Below are 22,934 nucleotides of genomic sequence, written 5' to 3'. Positions count from 1 at the left end.
CAGGTTGAGAAAGGCTGTAAGTCCTTCCTCCCTAACCGCTGGGGATTTTCTGGAGTTAGGGAGCGGTCAGGGGAATGCACTCTGCACGTGCTCAGGAGTCCCCTTAGTCCAGGTATCCGTCCTACATTTGCAGCATTAAGCCCTGGCGGGAGAAATGGGCTTGTTCGGTGACCAAATAACGATATTGGGACGGTGCGCTTGTTCTTTACTGCGGGCCACCCTCCCTTTTCATTCTTTTTCCTCCCGAGAGCACGCTCGCCTGCTATTATCCTGCAGGGAGGTGCGAGCTTCAGCCTGAAACAAAATCCGATGGCGAAGAAGATCTCTCCAAAGGGTTTGAATCAACGGAATGCGGTGGTGTTTGAATGGATGTAAAGGTGTTTGTAAAGGGAAAAGGCTGCTCTTTTCTAACTCGGCCCTGCGCTCTAGCTTTTGGAGATCGCCAGGCCCGAAGCTCGCCGCTTCTCCGCCCCCATAGCGCGGCCTCCTTTCTCAAAGCGCCCATTGTCTGCGGCTCACGTCGCACCTGCGATTCAGGAGCCTCTCCAAAGGAGAAAAGACTCTCTCTCTCTCTCTCTCTCTCTCTCTCTCTCTCTACACACACAAAGACGCAGGAACAATCTCAGCCCCCAGGCGCAGGTTCATCAGGACCTCCTCTTCCTCCAGCCGCTTCCCTCGTGCCTCCACGCTCCCCCCAGTTCCAGCAAACGTCGCCCAGCGAGGAAAGTGAGAGCAAACAGGCTGTGTGGGTCAATGGGATGGAGCTTTGATCTGGGTGAGATCAGGTCAGGCCCAAGACATGTCGGAGCCTGATGTAAAATATCCAATTGGAAAAGGAACGCCCCTCATGCTAATTAATACGGACCCCAATTCTTTTTTTATAGAAAAAGGTCTTGGCAACCTTTGTTACAGAAATATCACTGTGTGCAATATTTCAGTATTAAAAACATTTTTTAAAAACCAAATGGAAATGGATGTTACACCCCCCCCAAAAAAGCATTCATTTTGCCCATTGTGAAACATGATACATACGGTAACATCAGATTCAAAACACGCTCCCCCCACCCCCAAAAAAGTCATGGGAGCTCTAGTTTACCCATCGCAGAGCTACAATTTCCCAGCATCCTTAACAAATTAGAATTCCCAGGATTCCTTGGGGCGATGTGCCAATGGACCACCTTAATACCGCTGAGGGTCTTGGCGGACCACTTAATAAATTTTATTGCAGTTGTAGCAATTGTGATATGCTGTAGGATTCCTTAATTGTGTTTTTCTTTGCTTATTTTACTTCCATAGTATTCAAAGTGTAATACAATAAAATGCAGTATTATAATTAATGGTTGTTGGCATCTATCTGTCTCAAGAGGAAATGGAGTGTGCCTCACTACTCCATTGTCCCTCCCTGGGGATCACTTTGTGTGTATGGAGGTCCTGGGCTGCCCAAATTATACGACACCACCATGCAGCCTCGCTGATGTGGTCCAAAGGAAAGACGAGCAATGCATTTGGCACCAGCTGGGCTGCAGGAGTTGCTGGAAGGAAGTGTGCAAGACACTATCCAACTGTCTCAGGGACTCCACTCCAGATTTGTGTTGAGTTTACTCCCTAGCCTTTCCTTCTTCTGTAGATATCCCTCAAGGCAGTGGAGGTTTAGGACCAGAGATTTCTTTCTCCTAGATGGGCTACCTTCCCAGGTTGATGAGCCCCATCTACCCCTCACTTCACTGTACAGCTCATCCAGAAACCACCTTTGTGGCCGTTGGACCCACTATTGATATTTTCTGCTCAATCTGCTGGTGCCTGTCTTTGCCTGCAGCAGAAATCCCTAACTCACTGAGGGTAGCGGACATCACTCATCCAGGTTAACTCAGTCTCTTACCTCCGCACAATTAACTGTGCTGATATAGCTATAGATTCAAAGATTTTAAATCACTGACTCATCTAAAGAACATAACCATAAAATCAGATGCAAATTATACAACTCCCTTTCCTCCTCTGGAATTAATCATCTGTGTCACGTATAAATTTAACTATATATCTGTCTTAATCTCTTAGCTGTTCTGCGTTTTTTGTTTTCCCACTGTCTATGCGACATTCTGTGGTGTGTAATAACCAAGTAGGACTTTCATCAGGGGCTGGGTACAGAGCAGAGGGAGAGACTGCCAAAACAAATGGGTGACTTAGCTCTTGCACGCAGCCAGCGCAGGAGTGGGGGAAAGGGAAGGGGGAAAGGCAGTGGATCACCCAGCTGCCTGCTTTTCAGAGGAGGTTCAAGTGCAGGTGGGGGAAGTCTTTGGCCACACACACACAAACACACACACACACTTGCACACACCCATTACTGATTACCTGGTTCTCTGCACCACCACCCTGAACTGGATTGGGACAGCAGGGCGGAAGGGGGGGGGGAGAGATCAGGCCAGGAATGGGCAAGAGAGTAGCCACTCCCACCATCGCCTCTTTTCCATCCCCGCCCAATAAGAAAATGCACAAAGGCAACCGAGTTCATCCTCAAAGACACATTGCAGCTCTTCTCTCTCAGAGGCAGGGTAGAATGGTGGAGGCCTTTCCCTGTCCCCTGCTCATAGCTGTCAACCTTTCCCTTTTTTAAAGGGAAATTCCCTTATTCTGAATAGGATTCCTCACAATAAAAGGGAAAACTTGACAGCTATGTCCCTGCTTGAAATCTCGACCTGCCATTCTTTGCTGCAGCAGGGGAGGCCACATTTTGCTAGCTGAACACAGTATGCTGGGAGGCAGCTGGCTGCATAAAATACTGCACATTTGCAGCATAAACTACTGGCTGGTAGCTGGTAGATTTTTTAATTAAACTTTTATTAACTCTATTTATTCCAATATATTTTAAGACCATCTCTTGATGCAAGTAAGGTAGCTAACAACAACAAGAAAGTAAGGTAAGTTTACCTTTACCTTTTACCTTATAATTTGTTATTCGTTTCTTCAAACCTTTTCACAATAACCTTCAAATCAATGGGAATAGCACCATCTTGTCCTCAGGCACCATAAGATGCTGCCTTATACTTAGGCCGTTGAGCCATCTAACTCAGTGCTGACTACACTGGCTGACAGTGGCTGGCTGGAGACAGAGTTCTGTCCCAGGCAGTCCAATCTGGAGATGCTTGGGGTTGAATCTGAGCCCTTCTGCATGCAAAGCCGATGTTCTACCCCAGAGCTATGATGACTAAATGTTAAAGAAAAATTCCCCTGGCTCACTTGGATTACCAAACAAAGACACCAGCCAAGAATATAGGAGCAAAACAGCAGCCTGAAGGCCTGAACTTTATTCAAGGAACTGTTGCAACAGGACTTCAAACTACCACATGGAAGAAGCAGAAAGAAGAATGACTCCCCTTTTTATAAGTTTCCCATTTTACCCATAAGACCCTTAGCAAAAACATCATACATTTTGTCATAACTATGTCATAAACTGGGAAGGGTCTTCTGGCAGAAACCTGAGTATAAGGTTTGCCCCTTCTCCCTTCCTTCACCTCCACCTCACACCCACTAGGTAAAGGGAAGGTAAGTATTTACATGTTCCTGTTTCCCAGACAAGTTAAACACACCCTTTCCTCTTGACCGAGACCCCAATCCATTGAGGCTGGGTTTGCTATTGTGATTGGGATGACTACCTGTCTGGCACTCAGGTGCCAGATGCCAGGGATTATCACCCAGGCAGTGGGGCTGCTGTGTACATGGTCTCACGCTTCAGGGATTATGGCTGCCCCTAGCTCTCTCCCAAGGTCCTCTTCTTGTAGCCATTTTCCTTCTGATTAGAACGTTGGAATGGTGTAAATCCATCACTGGAGTGATTTTACATGACTTCCTAAAGTTTTCCCACTGAGCCAGTACATAGATGCATTTATCAGTTTGCTACATTTGGTAATGTTCAGTGGAAGCTCTTTGTCTTTGCCTCGTAGTGTGGAGAGGCAAGGCTTGGGGGGGGGGGTCCACCCCCCTTCCAATTTCCGGTAACCCTAAGCAGGAAGATGTCTCGGGACAGCCCTCAATGAGGCCCTCATCCATATGTCCATCATGTTCACATCAAAAATGTGGTGAGTTGCAGGATCGTAAAGGTAAAGGGATCCCTGACCGACTCTGGGGTTGCGGCGCTCATCTCGCTTTATTGCCCGAGGGAGCCGGCATACAGCTTCCGGGTCATGTGGCCAGCATGACTAAGCCGCTTCTGGCGAACCAGAGCAGCACATGGAAACGCCATTTACCTTCCCGCCGGAGCGATACCTATTTATCTACTTGCATTTTGACGTGCTTTTGAACTGCTAGGTTGGCAGGAGCAGGGACCGAGCAACGGGAGCTCACCCCGTCGCAGGGATTCGAACCGCCGACCTTCTGATCGGCAAGTCCAAGGCTCAAAGGAGTAGATAGGAGAGGGGCAACTGGACCCTCACCTCAGTGCCATTTTTGAAGTTTGGGTTGAGGCCTGTCCATTTTGGATAAATAAAGATGGCGGGCGGCCCCTAAGGATGTTAGCTGAACTGAGAACCTTCCACCCACCACTGCAGTAGCCTCTGGGGAACTGGTGAGGAGCGGCATCACAGCCAGACTGGGCTGGCTAGGAGCCCTTCTGAGCCGACTGCTGATGCTGAACCTTATCATTCAAGCGCTGGATAGGAAGCCCCCAGAAGTCAAATTGGCACCCTGGGCTGCCAGTAGTAGCTGCTGATCCTTGTCATGACCCTCCTTGTAACACACATCAGGTAACTCCAGCTTTGCCTAGGATGGAAGGAACGCATTTTGGAACCTGTCAGGATTTTCAGATGCCTCATACAGGATGATTCTTGTCAGACGCTGCCCTCCTTGGATCATGTTTCTGTTTTTTTATCCTCCAAACAAAGCTCATTTCTTGCCTTGTTCCCTTGGCAGCCAATGGTGTTCTCTCTTACAGGCATTTTCTTCCAGCTCCGTCTGCCTCCTATTGTGTTACACAGAAACACACCAGTGCAGATTTAAAAAATTCCCTCTTGCCCTTAAAGCTGCAGAATAAATTTCTCCCATCCTTCCCCCTATGAGGGAAACTATAGGCCATCAACAAAACAAAAGAGGAAAAGAGAGGGGATTTTTAGAGAATCCATTCTTTGGAGATGGAAATGAAAAATGAAGTAAGCTCCTGAACTACATGTTGTAGTGTTGGTGCTGACCTTTAAAGCCCTAAATGGCCTCGGTCCTGTATAGCTGAAGGAGCATCTCCACCCCCATCGTTCAGCCTGGACACTGAGATCCAGCGCCGAGGGCCTTCTGGCGGTTCCCTCATTGCGAGAACTAAGGTTACAGGGAACCAGACAGAGGGCCTTCTCGGTAGTGGCACCCACCCTGTGGAACACCCTCCCTTCAGATGTGAAGGAAATAAGTAGCTACCCTATCTTTAAAAGACATCTGAAGGCAGCCCTGTTCAGGGAAGTTTTTAATATTTAACGCTGTATTGATTTTAATACTTGATTGGGAGCCACCCAGAGTGGTTGGGGAAACTCAGCCAGATGGGCGGGGTATAAATAAATTATTATTATTATTACTATACAGCCTAGGACCCTCGTACCTATGGGACCACCTCTCCTGGTATGTCCCACAGAGGATATTATTATTATTATTATTATTATTATTATTATTATTATTAGCGTTATGAAGTCTAACTATTTATAATAACCTGGGAAGGTGATGTTAACATGCACCTGAAGCACTGGCAGGGGTAAAAGCAGGGCGGTGTTGAGGCACAGGTTCAAGGGGGAATCTGGCAGATAAAGATAAAGAATTAAACACACACACACACACCACAGCAAAGCTTCACTTTGTGTCTGATAAAGGAGGGCCACCTGGCCACCCTTAGCACATATCTAGATAAAACAATGCCTCAAAACCATCTCAATGGTAGGCCTTATATAGCAAGGAGCAGCCAATAAGAAAGAGGCAGGTGTCAGCTGTCGTAAGAGAGTCAGGGTCAGAGAGGGGAATAAAGGAAAATGACCCTACCAATATCAGAATTATAGTGTTCTACCTTAAAAACCCCACAAGAAAATGAACTGTGCCTTGCAGAATGCATCGTTTGAGAATAAATCATTTTGCTGTGCCTTTTTACCTTCTTTTGCTATCACTGAAATGTATAAGAATGTATCTGAATGTATCCTTACTGAAATGTATCTCTTTTCCCATGAATGTACCTTTACGGAAATGTAATGCTGCCCTAGGCTGTATTTTTCTGAATGTATCCAAACTGTAGCTGCCAAAACACTCTCCACCACACTGCCATCTGCTGGGTCTGCAAATAATTCCATAAAGGTAAAGGAAAAGGTACCCCTGCCCGTACGGGCCAGTCTTGCCAGACTCTAGGGTTGTGCGCTCATCTGACTCTAGAGGCCGGGAGCCAGCGCTGTCCGCAGACACTTCCGGGTCACGGGGCCAGCGTGACAAGCTGCAACTGGCGAGCCAGCGCAGCACACGGAACGCCGTTTACCTTCCCGCTGGTAAGCGGTCCCTATTTATCTACTTGCACCCGGAGGTGCTTTCGAACTGCTAGGTTGGCAGGCGCTGGGACCGAACGACGGGAGCACACCCCGCCGCGGGTATTCGAACTGCCGACCATACGATCGGCAAGTCCTAGGTGCTGAGGTTTTACCCACAGCGCCACCCACGTCCCAAAAAATAATTCCATGAATACACACAAATACCGCCTCAAAATAAAGTACAGTGGTACCTCAGGTTAAGTACTTAATTCGTTCCAGAGGTCCGTACTTAACCTGAAACTGTTCTTAACCTGAAGCACCACTTTAGCTAATGAGGCCTCCAGCTGCCGCCGCACCGCAGGAGCACGATTTCTGTTCTCATCCTGAAGCAAAGTTCTCAACCTGAAGCACTATTTCTGTGTATCTGAAGAAGTGTGCATGCACACGAAAGCTCATACCAAGAACTAACTTAGTTGGTCTTTAAGGTGCTACTGGAAGGAATTTTTTTATTTTGTTATCACTATTTCTGGGTTAGTGGAGTCTGTAACCTGAAGCATATGTAACCTGAAGCGTCTGTAACCCGAGGTACCACTGTAGTTTTATTTTCCAATAAGTATGCAAACATCAGACTATCACACCCAAGTTGATAGCAACGCAGAGCAAGATCTCACATTAACATTGAAGCCATTTCCCAAACATCCAGCCTCTGTGATCTGCATGCTGATTATCAGCAACTATGGAGATTTTTCCTGTAGATAAAGGAAAAGCCATTAAGCAGATCCAGAATAAATGAGAGGAAGCTCAACACATATTATCCCAGCCCGCCAGCAATATTTGACACCTCCCAAAGGTCTTACAACATCCTTCTTACCTTATGTTAATCCCCTCTTCACGCCATTCATGTCACTTCCTGCCATCTCCACTGTTATTGGTCTGTATGGAGACCAAAAGGTATAAGAGTCAAGGCAGCTCTTTTGTTCGGGCTCTCACTTCGTTTTATTACATGAGCCGGGACCCTGTTGCAACAGTTTCATTTTTTTCTCTGTTCTTTCAATAAAGATCAGACTTTGCTTTTTCTCAAATCCTGGTGTGGTCTGTGTCAATTCCTGACCGGTACGAAGCCTTCTACAACCGCGCTCCTTCCGAGGTCCCAGTCCTCGTCCTTCTGAGGCAAAGACCCCCTGGGGGGATGGGGAATTAATTATTTATTTCACAGCCAGCAAGAAGAACCCCTTCCATAAAGCAGAGCCAATAGGAAATGTTCTCTCTTATGCTGTTAGTACTGCTTCCTTTCGGCCTTCCTAAACTTGTATATAATTGTTTTCATTCCGGGCTCTGGCAAGAGAGGGATTTTGCACAGGCATTGGCTTCCAATTGTGTTAAGCAACACCAAAGCACACAATTGTCCTAAGCACTGGTATTTTTGGTTAAAAATAAAATAAAAGAGGTGCTAGTACTCTGTAATGGTTCTAAGGGGGTTGCTCGTGCGTAAGTTGCTGCCACTCCTGGCTAGGTTGCCTGGTTGAACCCTTTCTCTCTGGACAGCCTTGCACTCGTGGCTGTCTCAGTCGCTGGCAGAATCCGTCAGTGGGCGTTTCTTAAACTTCTTCCAGCAAAGAAGTTCTTTGACACCAAGTCTTCTCCTACTCTCCCTGCGCGGAAGTCTTCTGCGCAGGGAGGGTGTGGGCAGCGGAGTACCCGTGCTCTCCCCACTGGTCTCCGGTGAAGAGTCCTGGAGCCTTTTCTCCGATTCCCCCGTCTGCCCCCCTTCACCCCTGGTGTTACACTGATTTCCTTCCCCAGCAGATGGGCTGCCTCTCTCCCTGCTGGGACCCTCTCCGGCATCGCTCTGGAGCCTTCCCTCTGCCTCTGGCTCCGATGGCAGTTCCCTGACATACTCATATATTGATAAAAGTACTGTTGGTACAAAAAAGATGCTGGTAATCTGTACCAGTGGTGCATTGCCACAAAAAACAGCTCCGGTCCTATGTCTGTAATGATAGTGTTGTAAACAAAAATTGCCCTTTTCCCTTATGGGGTATCCAAGAACCCATATAGAGTCCTTACATAGGTTCCCTATTGGTAGGAGAGAATAACAGAGGCCAACCAGAGAATATTGAGAAGCAAAGCAGCTAGTAAGCTTGATCTTTATTGATCTGTTGCAACAGGGTGCTCCCCTCACATGCAGGAAAGGAGGAGGAACCCAGAAAAATGGCATGCAAGGCCTTATAAAGACTTTTGAAATTGCCACCCTGTAGATCAAGACCACCCCCAGAAACATCATACATATATCACAGAAGGGATGTAACCTAAGACCACCCCTCAGATACATCATACCTACATTACAGAAAAGGCGGTCTAAACAGAAATTTGAATGTTGTTTTTCTCCTGTCCTTGTTTATCTCCTGTCTGGCAGGTTACTTGACTGGATTGCCTGGGCAGCCTGGCCAATCTTTTGTAATGATAAATACTTAGTTCCTGGACCAGGTCACAGGCTCACAACCTATTCATACACAGACATACACTTAAGACAGGATTTGTGAAGGAAAAGACAATGGAGAGGCTTTTCCACTTTGACCTTGCAGAGAAAACATTTGCTCAGTTTAGGAATCAAAATGGCTTCAGGTCAGTCTTCCTGTGCTGATCTATGTACGTGAGGTTATGAACATTACCATATATCTAAGACCTCAAAATTCCTATCACAATAGAAACATATCAGCTGGTATACATGTGTGTTCATGTTTGTTCATTTTTTCATTAATACAATTACTGCACAGAGCCAGTCAGCAGCTACGTTCATTTAAAAGGGCCCTGGGGCCTAGTCCTAGGCCTGCCCCACATTGACTGTGCCTGGTCACAATGGAAGGGGTAGCACTGTGGCATAATGAGGACTAGGCAAACAGTGGCCTTTCTGGGACAGGCCTTCAGACTCATAGCCTCCAATATGCTAGTGCTGGGGCATCCTGTGGGCGGTAAGTCAGCTCCATGGGTCTGGAGGCAGAGGCAGAGCTAGTCTGAAACACAAGGGGTGGCTGTGAGGGGAGCGAGGGAAAGTGGCAATAGGCTGGGTACCCAGCATTCTAGCTTGTTTGCCTGGCAGTGGCTTTCTCTGGACCTTGGAGTTTTATATAATGCCCAAGTACAGGGCATGACATAAGGAACCATGATTTGCTCCAAAAAATTAGAAACCTCTGTAATGATTCCATGTAGGGCAGCCCCCATCTTTGTTTTGAAGGACCAGGACAGTGTCAGTAATTTCTATACAGTGGTGCCTCGCAAGACGAAAAGAATCCGTTCTGCAAGTCTCTTCGTCTTGCGGTTTTTTCGTCTTGCGAAGCAACCCTATTAGCGGCTTAGCGGATTAGCGCTATTAGCGGCTTAGCAGCTATTAGCGGCAAAGCGGCAAAGTGGCTAAGCGGCTATTAGCGGCTTAGCGGCTTAGAAAAAGGGGGGGAAGCGAAAAAAATCGCAAGACTCACAAGACGTTTTCGTCTTGCAAAGCAAGCCCATAGAGAAATTTGTCTTGCGAAGAGCCTCGAAGAACGGAAAACCCTTTCGTCTAGCGGGTTTTTCGTCTTGCGAGGCATTCGTCTTGCGGGGCACCACTGTACAGGCATCCTTGTAGTAATAGTAATAGTAGTAGTAGTAGGAGTTATACCATTCACGTACGTACCACTTTACAGACTTTCGAAAACAAAACACAGACAAGCTTACAATGAAAAATCAGCGATGAGGAAAATGACAGCGCAAGGGAGATAGGATAAAAATGAAATGTCAGCAAGCACATTTACATTCCAATCCTATAGACGAGGAAAGTTGTTGGACTATAATTCCCATCATCCCTGACCATAGGCCACTCTGCCTATGGCTGATGAGAATCAGAGTCCTGCAACATCTGCAAAGCCACAAAAGTTTAGATTTTTGTGTGTGTGTTTTAAGCTTGATTACATCTGGGAATGAGTACTGAGCCAGAGTCCTCATGGAAAAGGTGTCCTTTTAGGGAGCAAAGTGATGGAAGGGGTGGCGGCGGCACCACAGACATGTTCAGGGAAGGGATTTAGGATGCAAAACAGAAACTGAGTGTGTGTGGAGCTAGGGAGGAAACTTCACCAATTTGGGGAAAGTCGAGGGCAGGGATGGGAAGCCTCAGGGTCTTGGACCAGATGTGTCCCTCCAGACTTCTCTTTCTGGCCTTCAGAACTCTCCCCAGCCCACACCACTTTCTGACCCTGCTGCTTCACACCCTCCTTGATTGTTTTTGTCTGGCTGGAATGTGTCTTTGACCTCTGACAATGCCTCTTGCTTGTCTGGATACAGCAGGGGCAGTCAACCTTTTTATATCTACCGCCCACTAATGCATCTTTATTGATGGTGAAATTTCCTTACCGCCCACCAATGCTCAATGGAAGGAGGATTCAGCTTGTGCCGTAGAACCGCCTACCACCCACCTAGAAGCCTGAAATGCCCACTAGTAGGTGGTAGGGACCAGGTTGACAATCCCTGGGATAGAGGCTAGAAAGGAGTACATGTGAGTGTGTGTACAGAGGTGAAATTCACATTAGTTGCTCTGCTCAGTTTTACCTCTAGCATGTGGTCCCTGGAAAGTTACCTAGAAAGGAACGAAGTCCATGGATTGAAAAGGCTTCCCTGCTCCTGGTTGGGGTTTTTGGCTGGATCTGGGAGCAGAACCCCCAGCTCAGGAGTGAAGCCAAGTGCATAACCTGTCTATTCCGTGAAGGTAAACAGCTCTGTTCATCCTCTTCTGAAGCTGGGGAAATGGCTTCTCTTCCTGCGTTTTTCTGAAAGCAAAGAAACAAAACAAAACCCTATCCAACCAAGCTATGTTTTGTTTTGTTTAGTTTTTTGTTTAGTTTTGTTTTCCTGGAAAGTTAGCAAAGGGAGTTCTCTGCCTAAGTAACAACAAGGGAGACTGGTTGGAAATAATGCTAAGGAAGTGTAAAGATTTTGGGGGAGCACAACTAGTTCGCCCACCCTGGGGATTGAGTTCAGAGGGCACCGCAACAATGACAAGAGGCTGGGGCAGAGGGCGCCAAATTTTGGCACTGCGCAGGGCACCACTGAAATTCAAAAGCCCAAAGTGTGCCCCTGGCTAAGCCTCCCTTTGCTGCATGCACGAGTTGGTTCCTGGGCAGATGTGTTTCAATGTGGAAAGGGTTCTGCTCCTTGCAGCTGGAAGCTTTCCGAACCTTGCAGCTCAACAGATGTGTGGGCCTATTTAATCCTGATGCACTCAAATCCTCCCCCCCCCCATTCCTGTGAACAGATGCAGCCTTAAAGGTGCAAGTCATTCATCACCACTCATCATATCTGCCACAGAGAAGCCTCGTCAAGTCTCTCCTTCCCAAGGGCATGACCTCTCCCCTGCTTGAAAATGGTAGGTGAGGTATTTCTCTAAAATGCTATTTTTTTTAAAAAAACGCTAATGTGGACCATCAACAGGGAACCAGGCATCCCAGAAAAAGGGAGTAGAGGGTGCTAGGGCCCCCTCTGAGACTGGGAGACTGAGGCCCACCTACCCCCCCCCCATCCCTGGATAATCAATCTACAGCTCCTATAAAGGTAAAGGGACCCCTGACCATTAGGTCCAGTCGTGGATGACTCTGGGGTTGCAGCGCTCGCTTTATTGGCCAAGGGAGCCGGCATACAGCTTCCAGGTCATGTGGCCAGCATGACTAAGCCGCTTCTGGTGAACCAGAGCAGCACACAGAAACGCCGTTTACCTTCCCCCCGGAGTGGTACCTATTTATCTACTTGCACTCTGATGTGCTTTCGAACTGCTAGGTTGGCAGGAGCTGAGACCAAGCAATGGGAGCTCACCCCGTCACAGGGATTCGAACCGCCGACCTTCTGATCAGCAAGCCCTAGGCTCTGTGGTCTAACCCACAGCGCCATCCGCGTTCCTATAATCCAAGCTAATTCATAAGGAACACCAAAAAAGCTATTTCAAGAGGGAAGGGTGCAGCCTAAGGAGATACTTTGATCATATAAACGAGGAGTAGGGAACCTTAGGCCCAGGGAGCAAATATGACCCCCCCCCCCGGCATCTCTGTTTGGCTCACAGAACTTTCCCCAGGTCACACCCATAACTGGACCTGCCCCATGCCCCCCCTTGAGTGCTTTTAACTGCTGGGGTGTGTCTTTGATCTGTGGTGATGCCTCAGAGGATGCGTGGGGTAGGGGGGAGTGTATGCGGAAACATCTGGATTTTGTGTGGCTGTAGGCTATTGTACAAAGGCAGGAGTCACACCCATTGCCTTGGCTCCAACTTACACTGGCATGAGACTGCCAATGGAAAATGAAAAAAGTTCCCCTGGTGAGAACTGGAGTCCACCAACATTAGGACCATGTTTTCTTCTTTTAGATGCTACAAGTAGTAGTGAAAATGAAGACCTTCCTAGGTTCAATTGATGCTTCTTAAAGTATTGTCAGTCATCTGGAATATATACATCCTTTCAATAAATGGAAAAATGTTGGAATGTGAGGAGACGAATGGGGAACCTGCAGCCCTCCAGATGTTGATGGATTCCAGGTTCTATCATCTACAGCCAGCATGCCCAGTGGTGGAAACTGTAGTGCATCAACATCTGGAGGGCATCAAGTTCCCCACCTCTGGCTTAGGAGAACATGAACAGAGAAGCGGACACGGAGCAATGGTTCCAAACTACAAGAAAGAAGATTCCACCTAAACATTAGGAAGAACTTCCTGACAGTAAGAGCTGTTCGACAGTGGAATTTGCTGCCAAGGAGTGTGGTGGAGTCTCCTTCTTTGGAGGTCTTTAAGCAGAGGCTTGACAACCATATGTCAGGAGTGCTCTGATGGTGTTTCCTGCTTGGCAGGGGGTTGGACTCGATGGCCCTTGTGGTCTCTTCCAACTCTATGATTCTATGATTCTATGATTCTAAGTTCTGCAAGCAGGTTTCACTCAGGGGTTGTTTGGGTGGGCTGTTCCTCTTTTAATTTAGTTTCAGCTCTACAGAAATCACTCAAGCCTTCCCAGTGAAAGCAGCGACACCTCCAGCTCTGGCCTGGGCAGCATCATCGAGACCCCCAAACACATCCTCTACTCAGCCTGCAGTTTACCTCACACCTTGGACGACTTGCTGGCCGGGCTGTCGGTTCCGAAGAAAGCCGCTCGCAGGCCCCCGCCAAGCCGCCCTCGACGCAGCAGCAGCCCAAGCATCCCCGTCGACCTGGACATGAGCGACGGGGAGACCAGCCTCTCCGACAGCGGCTCGGAGTCTCCTGTGTGTGTGGAGCTGCCGCCACAGCCCTTCATCCGCGAGCACACCGTCAGCAGCACCAGTGCTCAGGTGGGACCGCCTGACACAAAATGGCCTCCTCTGCATTGCTAGGTTACTGTGACTGGAGAGCCGGGTCTCTCTTTGAGCCAAAAGCTGAACTCCTCTTCAACTACCCCACTGGGTAAATGGGGGTGCAACATTGGAGCATAGATAGATTACATTTAGTGCACCTCTGAGGAACCCATATTGTTACATGCACCCCAACCCTATGAGACGTGAGAGGTTTTGGGGGCTCCAGTACTTGTCTAAGTGTCTGTGGAATAAGGTTTGAGGAGAGTGACTGGAGCCTTGTATCATATGGGTGGTTGTTGCTGCTGCTGCTGCTATTTCGATTTATATACTGCCCTTTATCAAAGGATCTCAGGGTGGTGTACAACATTAAGAACACATTTTATGGAGCATAATAATTAAAACATCGTAAAAAGCATAATAATAGGCAGCTTCATAATAAAATCACCACAATAGCAGGCCATTTATATCAGGGATGGAAAACCTGTTACCTTCCATATGCTACTAAACTACAATTTTCATCATCCCTGGCCATTGGCCATGCTGGCTGGAGCTGACGGGATATGGAGTCCAAGAGCTTCTGTAGAGACCACAGACTCCCCATCCCTGATTTACGCACGTACACAGGTTGAGCATAGGTGGAAAATACACAGGTCCCAGGTCCCAGGTGCAATGCTCCCCATCAGATTTCTAATGGAACTGCCAGAGCCTTTTACAGTGCCTTTTACAGAGAGCAATTCAGCCCTCTGTATCCTTTTGTCCATTGATTCTCCATCAGTCACAAAAAGGTTGATCGCTTCCTTCTCTTTTAACCCCTCTCCCTGCTTAATGGGGTTGGGGACAATAAGGCTTAGTCATCGCTCTTCATCCTTTTCCTGAGCCATCCTAACTCCCATTGAAACACATCACCTGACTGTCACTGGCTATAAATAGTCTTCTTTCAGGCCTTAAGACGTGCTGCCTCAGGATAAGCCACCCTTGACAGCTCTGCTCACAGAAACCTTAAGAGCAAAAACATCACACAAGGAATCCCAGTGGGTCATCCAGGCCAACTGCCCTCCAAGTGCACAGCAATAGTCTTCAGTTTCAAGTGCCTGGAAATTACTGTGTTTGGAATATAGCTTGTATTGGACATAGTGGCATGGTTTGCACATTAAGCTGAGCTAAACCATGACTGCACAAGAAGGAATGAGTGTGCCATTGGTACTCACAGCAAAAATCACAGCCGCTTCATTCCTCTCCCGATATTGCTGTTGCTGCTTCACTACCAGGAGCTAAACTATGTTTTGGCTTAACATGGCATCCAAAAACAGGCTTGTAGTTTGTCTGCCCCCAAGACAAACCATGAGTGGTAAGCCAGGAACTTACCATGTGGGTGGCGCTGTAGTCTAAACCACCGAGCCTCTTGGGCTTGCTGATCGGGTCAGCGGTTCAAATCCCTGCAATGGGGTGAGTTCCCGTTGCTCTGTCCCAACTTCTGCCAACCTATCAGTTCGAAAGCACACCAGTGCAAGTAGATAAATAGGTACCACTGCAGCAGGAAGGTAAATGGCGTTTCCGGGCACTCTGATTTCCATCACTGTGTTCCGTTTTACCAAAAGCAGTTTAGTCATGCTGGCCACATGACCCGGAAAGCTGTCTGTGGACAAACGCTGGCTCCCTTGGCCTGAAAGCGAGATGAGCGCCACAACCCCATAATCTCCTTTGACTGGACTTAGCTGTCCTGGGGTCCTTTACCTTTACCTTTTTTTAAAAGCTAAGAACTAACACTTGGCTGCAGGGTCCAGCATTCAGCCACACACTGCCAAATTCAGGTTGCGCAGTTATAGTTGATTGGGAGGTGTTGTGCAACCAACTCGCTTCCCGGAGAGACTGGACATCTTGTGCTAAGAGAAAGGTTGGGGGAATGCACTGGAAAGTGTGGAGAAGCACTCACTAACCTCCCTACGAACAAGTCAGGGTGAATGTTCAATAGACAGGCTGCCTGGAAGCACCCCCAGTGTTTCCTTCTATTTCAGAGAAGACTAAGGCTATCTCTTGGTGTATGTCCCTTAAGGGCAGTGGAGGCTGGTTGTTGCTGTTGTTTAGTCGTTTAGTCGTCTCCGACTCTTCGTGACCCCATGGACCAGAGCACGCCAGCCACTCCTGTCTTCCACTGCCTCCCGCAGTTTGGTCCAACTCATGCTGGTAGCTTCAAGAACACTGTCCAACGATCTCGTCCTCTGTCGTCCCCTTCTCCTTGTGCCCTCAATCTTTCCCAACATCAGGGTCTTTTCCAGGGAGTCTTCTCTTCTCATGAGGTGGCCAAAGTATTGGAGCCTCAGCTTCACGATCTGTCCTTCCAGTGAGCACTCAGGGCTGATTTCCTTAAGAATGGATAGGTTTGATATGGTTAGGAGGCTGGGTAAAGAGATCACTGCCCAGCCAACCTCCATCTGTCTTCAACCAGCCACCACCTGTCCACCATCTTCCTTACAACCAGCCCCAGGGGTGGCCCTGAATGCCAGCTTCCTCCTCCTTACCTCCTGCAGAACTCAACAGGGTAGAGGATGGGGGACAAAACTAGAATCAGTTGGATTTGCTCTGGCTCCACTTACTACTGGTCTCCTTGTTTTCTGTCCCATAAATCCCAATGGGCACCACCCACCACGGTCCCTCCGTGCACCAGTGAAAGGACCCCTTTAGCACCCACTTCCCTGAAGATGACAGGATCAAGTGAAAGAGCTCGTCTCCTAGCTTTCTGCATGACGCCCATTTTCTCTCCTCCATAGGTTTCTTGGTCAGGCCCACGCAACGGGGAGTTGATTTCCTTCTACGAGCTGCAACTGCAGGAGGCCAGGCTGGATGGTCAAGGCAAGAACATCCATTGGTTTTGCTCGCAGACAGAAGAGCACCTGGAGAATCTGACTCCTGGCACTACGTACTTGCTGCGCGTGAGGTCTCTCAACGTGGCAGGTGCTGGGAAGTGGAGTGCACCCTATAAGGTGAGCACAGTCCTCCTGGTGGGGATGCGGGTGCACGTACCATAGAGTTGGACATCCAAAGAATGTAGGAAGGCACACCCATTGCACTTTCACCCAAAGCCCAATTCAGGGATGCTGACCCTGGTAGAAATGTCAGAACCATTGATAACTGCAAAAAGGCACATCAGAGCTAAAATGAAATAGAGAATAAATTGAAGAATTGTTCATATTTGTAGCATTTTGATTTTAAAAAAAATTAAATATGCAGGAGGTACGGTAACAAGTGCTTTTTAAGACACAGACAGACAGACAGACAGAGAAACCTGCAGGCTTTTGGTGAATAAAGCACTGTCAACGAATTATATGCCAGTTTTAACCTTTGGCATTCTGTTTTGCAAAGCCCTAAGCCAATCCACGTTTTTAACTGTAGTTAGGGGAATCCTGTAAATACATAAATATTAGAAGTACATATTAGAAATACATAAATATTAGAAGTACGTGGATTCACTTCTTTGCAGTCAAATCTGAACTACAGTGATTTGCTCAAGAAGCCCTCCAGCCCTGCTCCAACGTATTTACAGTAGATGCAATCCCCAAAATGTAACTGCTGCAGAAGTTGTGGGCTGACTATTGTTGTGACTATTTCAGCAGTCACCTATAAAATGGCAGGATTGACGCTAACTACCCCAGCAACCCTTTTACTCTAACCCCAAACTAATGAAGCACCAACATTCATGCATCTTCAGGAGATTTTTTTTAATATTACGTTTTTATCCTGCCTTTCTTCCCAGGAGTTCAAGGTGGAATGCATGGAGAACTTAGCTGAACTTTGCTGGTTTTGAAACTAAAGTCGCAACTAGTTTTTCACGTTGGTTTCAATTGGAACTAAGTGCAACTAAGTAACTTAGCCTGGACCCAAATCATAGTCCTCTTCCCCACTTTGCCATCTCCATATTTTACCCTCACAACTAGTTTGGTTAAGCTGAGAGGTAATGGCTCTAAGTCTCCTTGTGAGTTCCACAGCTGGACCTGGGGTTTCCCCAGTCCTAATCTAACACTCTAACCAGTACACCTCACTGCCTCTGAGGGAAATTGGCTTTGCCAGACATAATGTGCATGGTCACGTTTCAAGATGCAAGCAAATCCACTTTTGATGTAGAAAACACCCTTGCAAGATGGGATGCTAACCGTTGCAACTTATTTATTTATTTATTTATTTATTTATTTATTTATACCCCACCAATCTGGCTGGGTCCCCCCAGCCACCCTGGGCGGCTTCCAACAAAGCACTAAAATACAATAACCTATTAAACATTAAAAGCTTCCCTAAACAGGGCTGCCTTTAGATGTCTTCTAAAAGTTTGGTAGTTATTTTTCTCTTTGACATCTGGTGGGAGGGCGTTCCACAGGGTGGGCGCCACTACCGAGAAGGCCCTCTGCCTGGTTCCCTGTAACTTGGCTTCTCGCAGTGAGAGAACCACCAGAAGGCCCTCGGGACTTACATCAGTGTCTGGGCAGAACGATGGAGGTGGAGATGCTCCTTCATGTATACTGGACCAAGGCTGTTTAGGGCTTTGAAGGTCAGCACCAACATTAAATTGTGCCGGAAACATATTGGGAGCCAGTGTAGGTCTTTCAAGACCGGTGTTATATGGTCTTGGCGGCTGCTCCCAGTCACCAGTCTAGCTGCTGCATTCTGGATTAGTTGTAGTTTCCAGGTCACCTTCAAAGGTAGCCCCACGTAGAGCACATTGCAGTAGTCCAAGCAAGAGATAACCAGAGCATGCACCACTTTGGCGAGACAGTCCGCAGGCAGGTAGGTTCTCAGCCTGCGTACCAGATGTAGCTGATAAACATCTGCCCTGGACACAGAATTGACCTGTGCCTCCATGGACAGCTGTGAGTCCAGAATGACTCCCAGGCTGCGCACCTTGTCCTTCAGGGGCACCATTACCCCATTCAGGGCCAGGGAGTTCCCCACACCTGCCCGCCTCCTGTCCCCCCAAAACAGTACTTCTGCCTTGTCAGGATTCAACCTCTATCTTTAGCAGATTTCTAGCGTGTTGTTTTGCATTTCGCTGCCTCCCTGTAACAAGCTCTTCCCCTTTGCTTCTTCCAGTTTGGCACAATGCCTTCTGTGGCAGGAATGCCTCTGGACCCGGCTCCTGTCACTGTCACCGTGCGGCGGTGCAGGAAGCCCCAGAAGAAGACGATCTTTATCCCTGCCCCCTAAGAGGACTGACAACATGGAAGTAAAGGATGGCACCTTCCTCTTGCCCTTGCATCAGTTATTCCACATCTCCTCATAAGTGCTGTTTGGTACCTTGGCAAATTTTCTGCTCACAAAAATAACTTCTAGCCAGGCGAAGGTGGTCAGGGGCTGGGGTGGGGTGGCAGGAACCGGACATATACGGATGTCACAGTTCACAGGTGCATTTGCAACTATTTTGCTGCATATGGTGGGAATCTGATACATAAGAGCAAGAGAAGAGGCTGAAATCATGTGACTGCAGCCTCCTACCCTGCTCTTTACTGCCCCCTTTTACCCAGGTTCTGTAATGGCAGCCTCTTTGCCTGCTCTCTGCTGCCCCTCTTGACCAGGTTGCCAAGAGGCAGCAGAAGGAAACAGGGATTAAACCCTGCTGTTACACAGCCTGGACAATAGTAGGCAGCAGAGAGCAGAGAAAAGAGGCAGCAGTTACACAACTTGGCGAACAGGGAGCACAGCAGAGAACAAGGGACAGGTTACAGTTGCAGTACCTGCCCAGGGGGGGGGCAGCAGAGAGCAAGGAAAGAGGCTGCAGTAACACAACCTGGCCAGCAGTGACCAGCAAATAGCAGGGAAAGAGGCTGCAGTTGCAGGACCTGGCCAAAGGGAGGCAGCAGAGAGCACACCATTCCTGTCCCAAGTCCTTCATGAAAAGCGCAACCTCTGAGCTTTAAGATTTTGGGTTGTGTGGGGTGAGTTTCATGCAGCTGTATCCTACACATTTACTTTGCTTCCACTGAGCTCCATGAGATTTAATTCCACATGGCAGTGCATAAGTTTGTTAACAACTGGTGTGTCGGTTGGTTTTTCCAGTGAAATACCATTGCCCTTTGTGTTGCCCTTTGAAGTGGTCCGAGTGCCTTGCGATTTGCTTGCGACATTCATTCATGATGAGGTTGGCTGGACTTGGCAGCGCAGGGTGGGCAGCATTTGTGTGCCTGCCAGATGCTGCTTGACTACAAATCCCATCACCCTTGGCCATTGGCCACACAGGCTGGGACTGGTGGGAATTGTCATCCAGCAGCATCAGGAAGGTAAAAAGGTAAAGGTAAAGGGACCCCAACCATTAGGTCCAGTCGCAGACGACTCTGGGGTTGTGGCGCTCATCTCGCTTTATTCGCCGAGGGAGCTGGTGTACAGCTTCCAGGTAATGTGGCCAGCAGGACTAAGCCGCTTCTGGAAAACCAGAGCAGTGCACGGAAACGCCATTTACCTTCCCACCAGAGTGGTACCTATTTATCTACTTGCACTTTGACGTGCTTTCGAACAGCTAGGTTGGCAGCAGCAGAGACCAAGCAACGGGAGCTCACCCCATCACGGGGATTTGAACCGCCGACCTTCTGATCGGCAAGTCCTAGGCTCTGTGGTTTAACCTACAGCACCACCCGCATCCCATCAGGAAGGTACTGATACCATTCTAGCCTGCATCTGAAGTGGTACGTAGTGGAACGCAGCAGCTGCTTGCGCTTCAGCGTTAGTTTGCCATATATGACTTTAAAGTGTAATTTGAGAAGTTGCCACAGGATGGTGCCAGAAAACTATTCTGCAACTGCACATAAGGTACAAGGGTCTCAGCACCACTTTTGAGTACCTGTTGGCCCAAGAGAGCCAACATGAGAGATGTGGGGCAATTTACTATCTTCCAGCCTAAACTACCTCATGTGATGAAATAAGGTACCTCATAATGGGGTGAAGGAAGACACAGCCGTGTTAAGCTACTTGGATGAAGGTTCTGTTACCAATATGAGGAAGAGATAGACTAAAGTATAGACTATAGTTAGATATGAGGGAGAACTAGACCATTTACTGACCATAGTTAAAATATGAGGGAGAAATGGACGGTTTAAATATATACATATAATAAAAATAATAAACTAAGACTACCTTTTGGCAAGTCAGTGAAGAAGACTTATACCAACTCAGACCATTGGCCACTGTTGTCCAGCAATAAGTCTCCTGGCTCTCAGGCAGAGGTTGTATATTTATTACAGCTTTTACATTGATAAGATGTACTTGTTTTAATTTTGTCCTAATCCTGTTTAAAGTTTTAATAATGAAAAGTGCACTATTTGTGGGCTTCTGTTTACATTTGTTTTTGGAGTTTGAATGTCAGTGGACTATTAATAAACTTGTTTGTATGGATTTGTTTATTGCTGCATGTACATCCTCCTTTCCCTCCAAACTCGGCAGTGTGCAGTTCCTAGCCTCCACCATGTTATTCTCACAACAATCCTGTGAGGGAGATTAGGCTGAGATTAGGCTCCAGTGTGCAACACGATTGTTGAGCAAGGATTTTAACCTGGGTCTCCCCCCATCTAGGCCTAATTACTTGGCCCTCCTGAGATCTTTTTAACTGCAGAGGCTGGTGATTTTATCTGTAAGTTGAGTATATGCTCTACCACATAACTGCATTCCCTTTGCATTCCTGGCAAGAGACACACTTCTCAGAAAAGGTGTCTGGATCAGACACAACTTAGCAACTATGCAATTACTGTGTACAGTGGTACCTCTGGTTATGAACACTTCGGGCTACGAACGCCTCAGGTTATGAACTCCGCTAAACCGGAAGTAGCTGCTTCTGGTTGCGAACTTTGCCCCAGGATGGGAACGGAAATCGCGCGCCAGAGGCCCCATTAGCGAAAGCACGCCTCAGGATAAGAACGGTTTCACCTTAAGAACGGGCCTCCAGAACGAATTAAGTTCATAACCAGAGGTACCACTGTACAATATACCTCCTGCCTTCCCCCTTTAAAAAATCCAAACTCATTTGGAAAGGGATTAATGTGGGAGATAGGAGGCATTTGAAGTGAAAAGTCTTGGGATGCTTCCAGGCTGTCTCTATTTTGCAGTGGGATTCAATAACATACCGACAAATTCAGGAAAAGCGATTACAATCTAACCTCCCTGCAGATGAATGAGCGTTCATTAAATAAGCCAACATTGTCTAATATCCCTGCAAACAAATAGGAGGAATGCTCAATAAACAAGCAAGCATATGCCTGCCCTCCTCGCCTTCCAAATCCCTCACCTGGGCTCAATTTAAAGTGCTGGTTTCTTACCTTTTAAAGTCCCTGAATGGCCTGGGCCAGGTTACCAGACACATACGCCTTCTTCCATGTTTCTATCAAAACCCTAAGATCCCATTCACAGCTGCTGCTCTGGGTTCCTCTACCAAGTAATAAATAAATTATTATTATTATTATTATTATTATTATTATTATTATTATTATTATTAATGCCTTCAGATGTCTTCTAAAAGTTTGGTAGTTATTTTTCTCTTTGACATCTGATGGGAGGGTGTTCCACAGGGCGGGTGCCACTACCAAGAAGGCCCTCTGCCTGGTTCCCTGTAACTTGGCTTCTCGCAGCAAGGGAACCGCCAGAAGGCTCGCGGCGCTGGACCTCAGTGTTCGGGCAGAATGACAAGCAGAAAGGGCTATTTCAGTCCTGGCATTCCCATTACAGAACTGTCTTTGCTGGGATATTCACCTGGCATCTTCCTTATGATGCGAGGCAAAGACCTTCCTCCTCACAAAGGCATTTGATTAACTGGCATCAGGGGTAGAGAAGTTCCAGCCCATAAGCTGCATTTGACCCAATGCAGGTCTCAGAGCTACAAGGTTGTTTCACCTCCAGCCACTCTCACTTGCCCCACACCTGACCTCATAGGTGATGTCAGGTTTGAGGCAAGCAGAGGCACGAAAACAGGTTTGCAAACCCCGTGCTTTGCCAAGCGTAGGATTGGCAAAGCCTTCATGCTGCAGTTCCCAAACATCGTACAGGCTGTTGGGTGCTTGGGAGTTGCTGCACAAGCAGCTCTGACAGGTGGGTGGGACAACCCACCTGTCAAAATTGGCCCACTGAGATGGAGAACCTATGGATCAGACCTGCAAAGCC

The 22,934-nt window shown here is 47.7% G+C and overlaps 1 protein-coding gene across 1 annotated transcript; it reads left to right on the top strand.

Annotated features, from left to right (window-relative positions):
• The first annotated feature begins 9,322 nt into the window (after positions 1 to 9,322).
• On the top strand, positions 9,323 to 19,036 carry FNDC8 (fibronectin type III domain containing 8). The gene is made up of 5 exons (XM_079986399.1): positions 9,323 to 9,445; positions 11,758 to 11,868; positions 13,458 to 13,805; positions 16,577 to 16,789; positions 18,888 to 19,036. The coding sequence occupies exons 2-5, from the start codon at positions 11,866 to 11,868 to the stop codon at positions 18,999 to 19,001; spliced, it is 678 nt and encodes a 225-aa protein (XP_079842525.1). The 5' UTR covers positions 9,323 to 9,445; positions 11,758 to 11,865; the 3' UTR covers positions 19,002 to 19,036.
• The last annotated feature ends 3,898 nt before the right edge of the window (positions 19,037 to 22,934 follow it).

This window comes from Podarcis cretensis (genome assembly GCF_951804945.1).
Source record: "Podarcis cretensis genome assembly, chromosome: 8".
NCBI lineage: Eukaryota > Metazoa > Chordata > Lepidosauria > Squamata > Lacertidae > Podarcis > Podarcis cretensis.
This window is presented reverse-complemented; position numbering and strand designations above follow the sequence as displayed.

Coding starts and splice junctions, on each gene's coding strand:
- FNDC8 (XM_079986399.1), top strand. Junction 13,806..16,576: donor TCAGCAGCACCAGTGCTCAG/GTGGGACCGCCT, acceptor TCTCCTCCATAG/GTTTCTTGGTCAGGCCCACG. Junction 16,790..18,887: donor AGTGGAGTGCACCCTATAAG/GTGAGCACAGTC, acceptor TGCTTCTTCCAG/TTTGGCACAATGCCTTCTGT.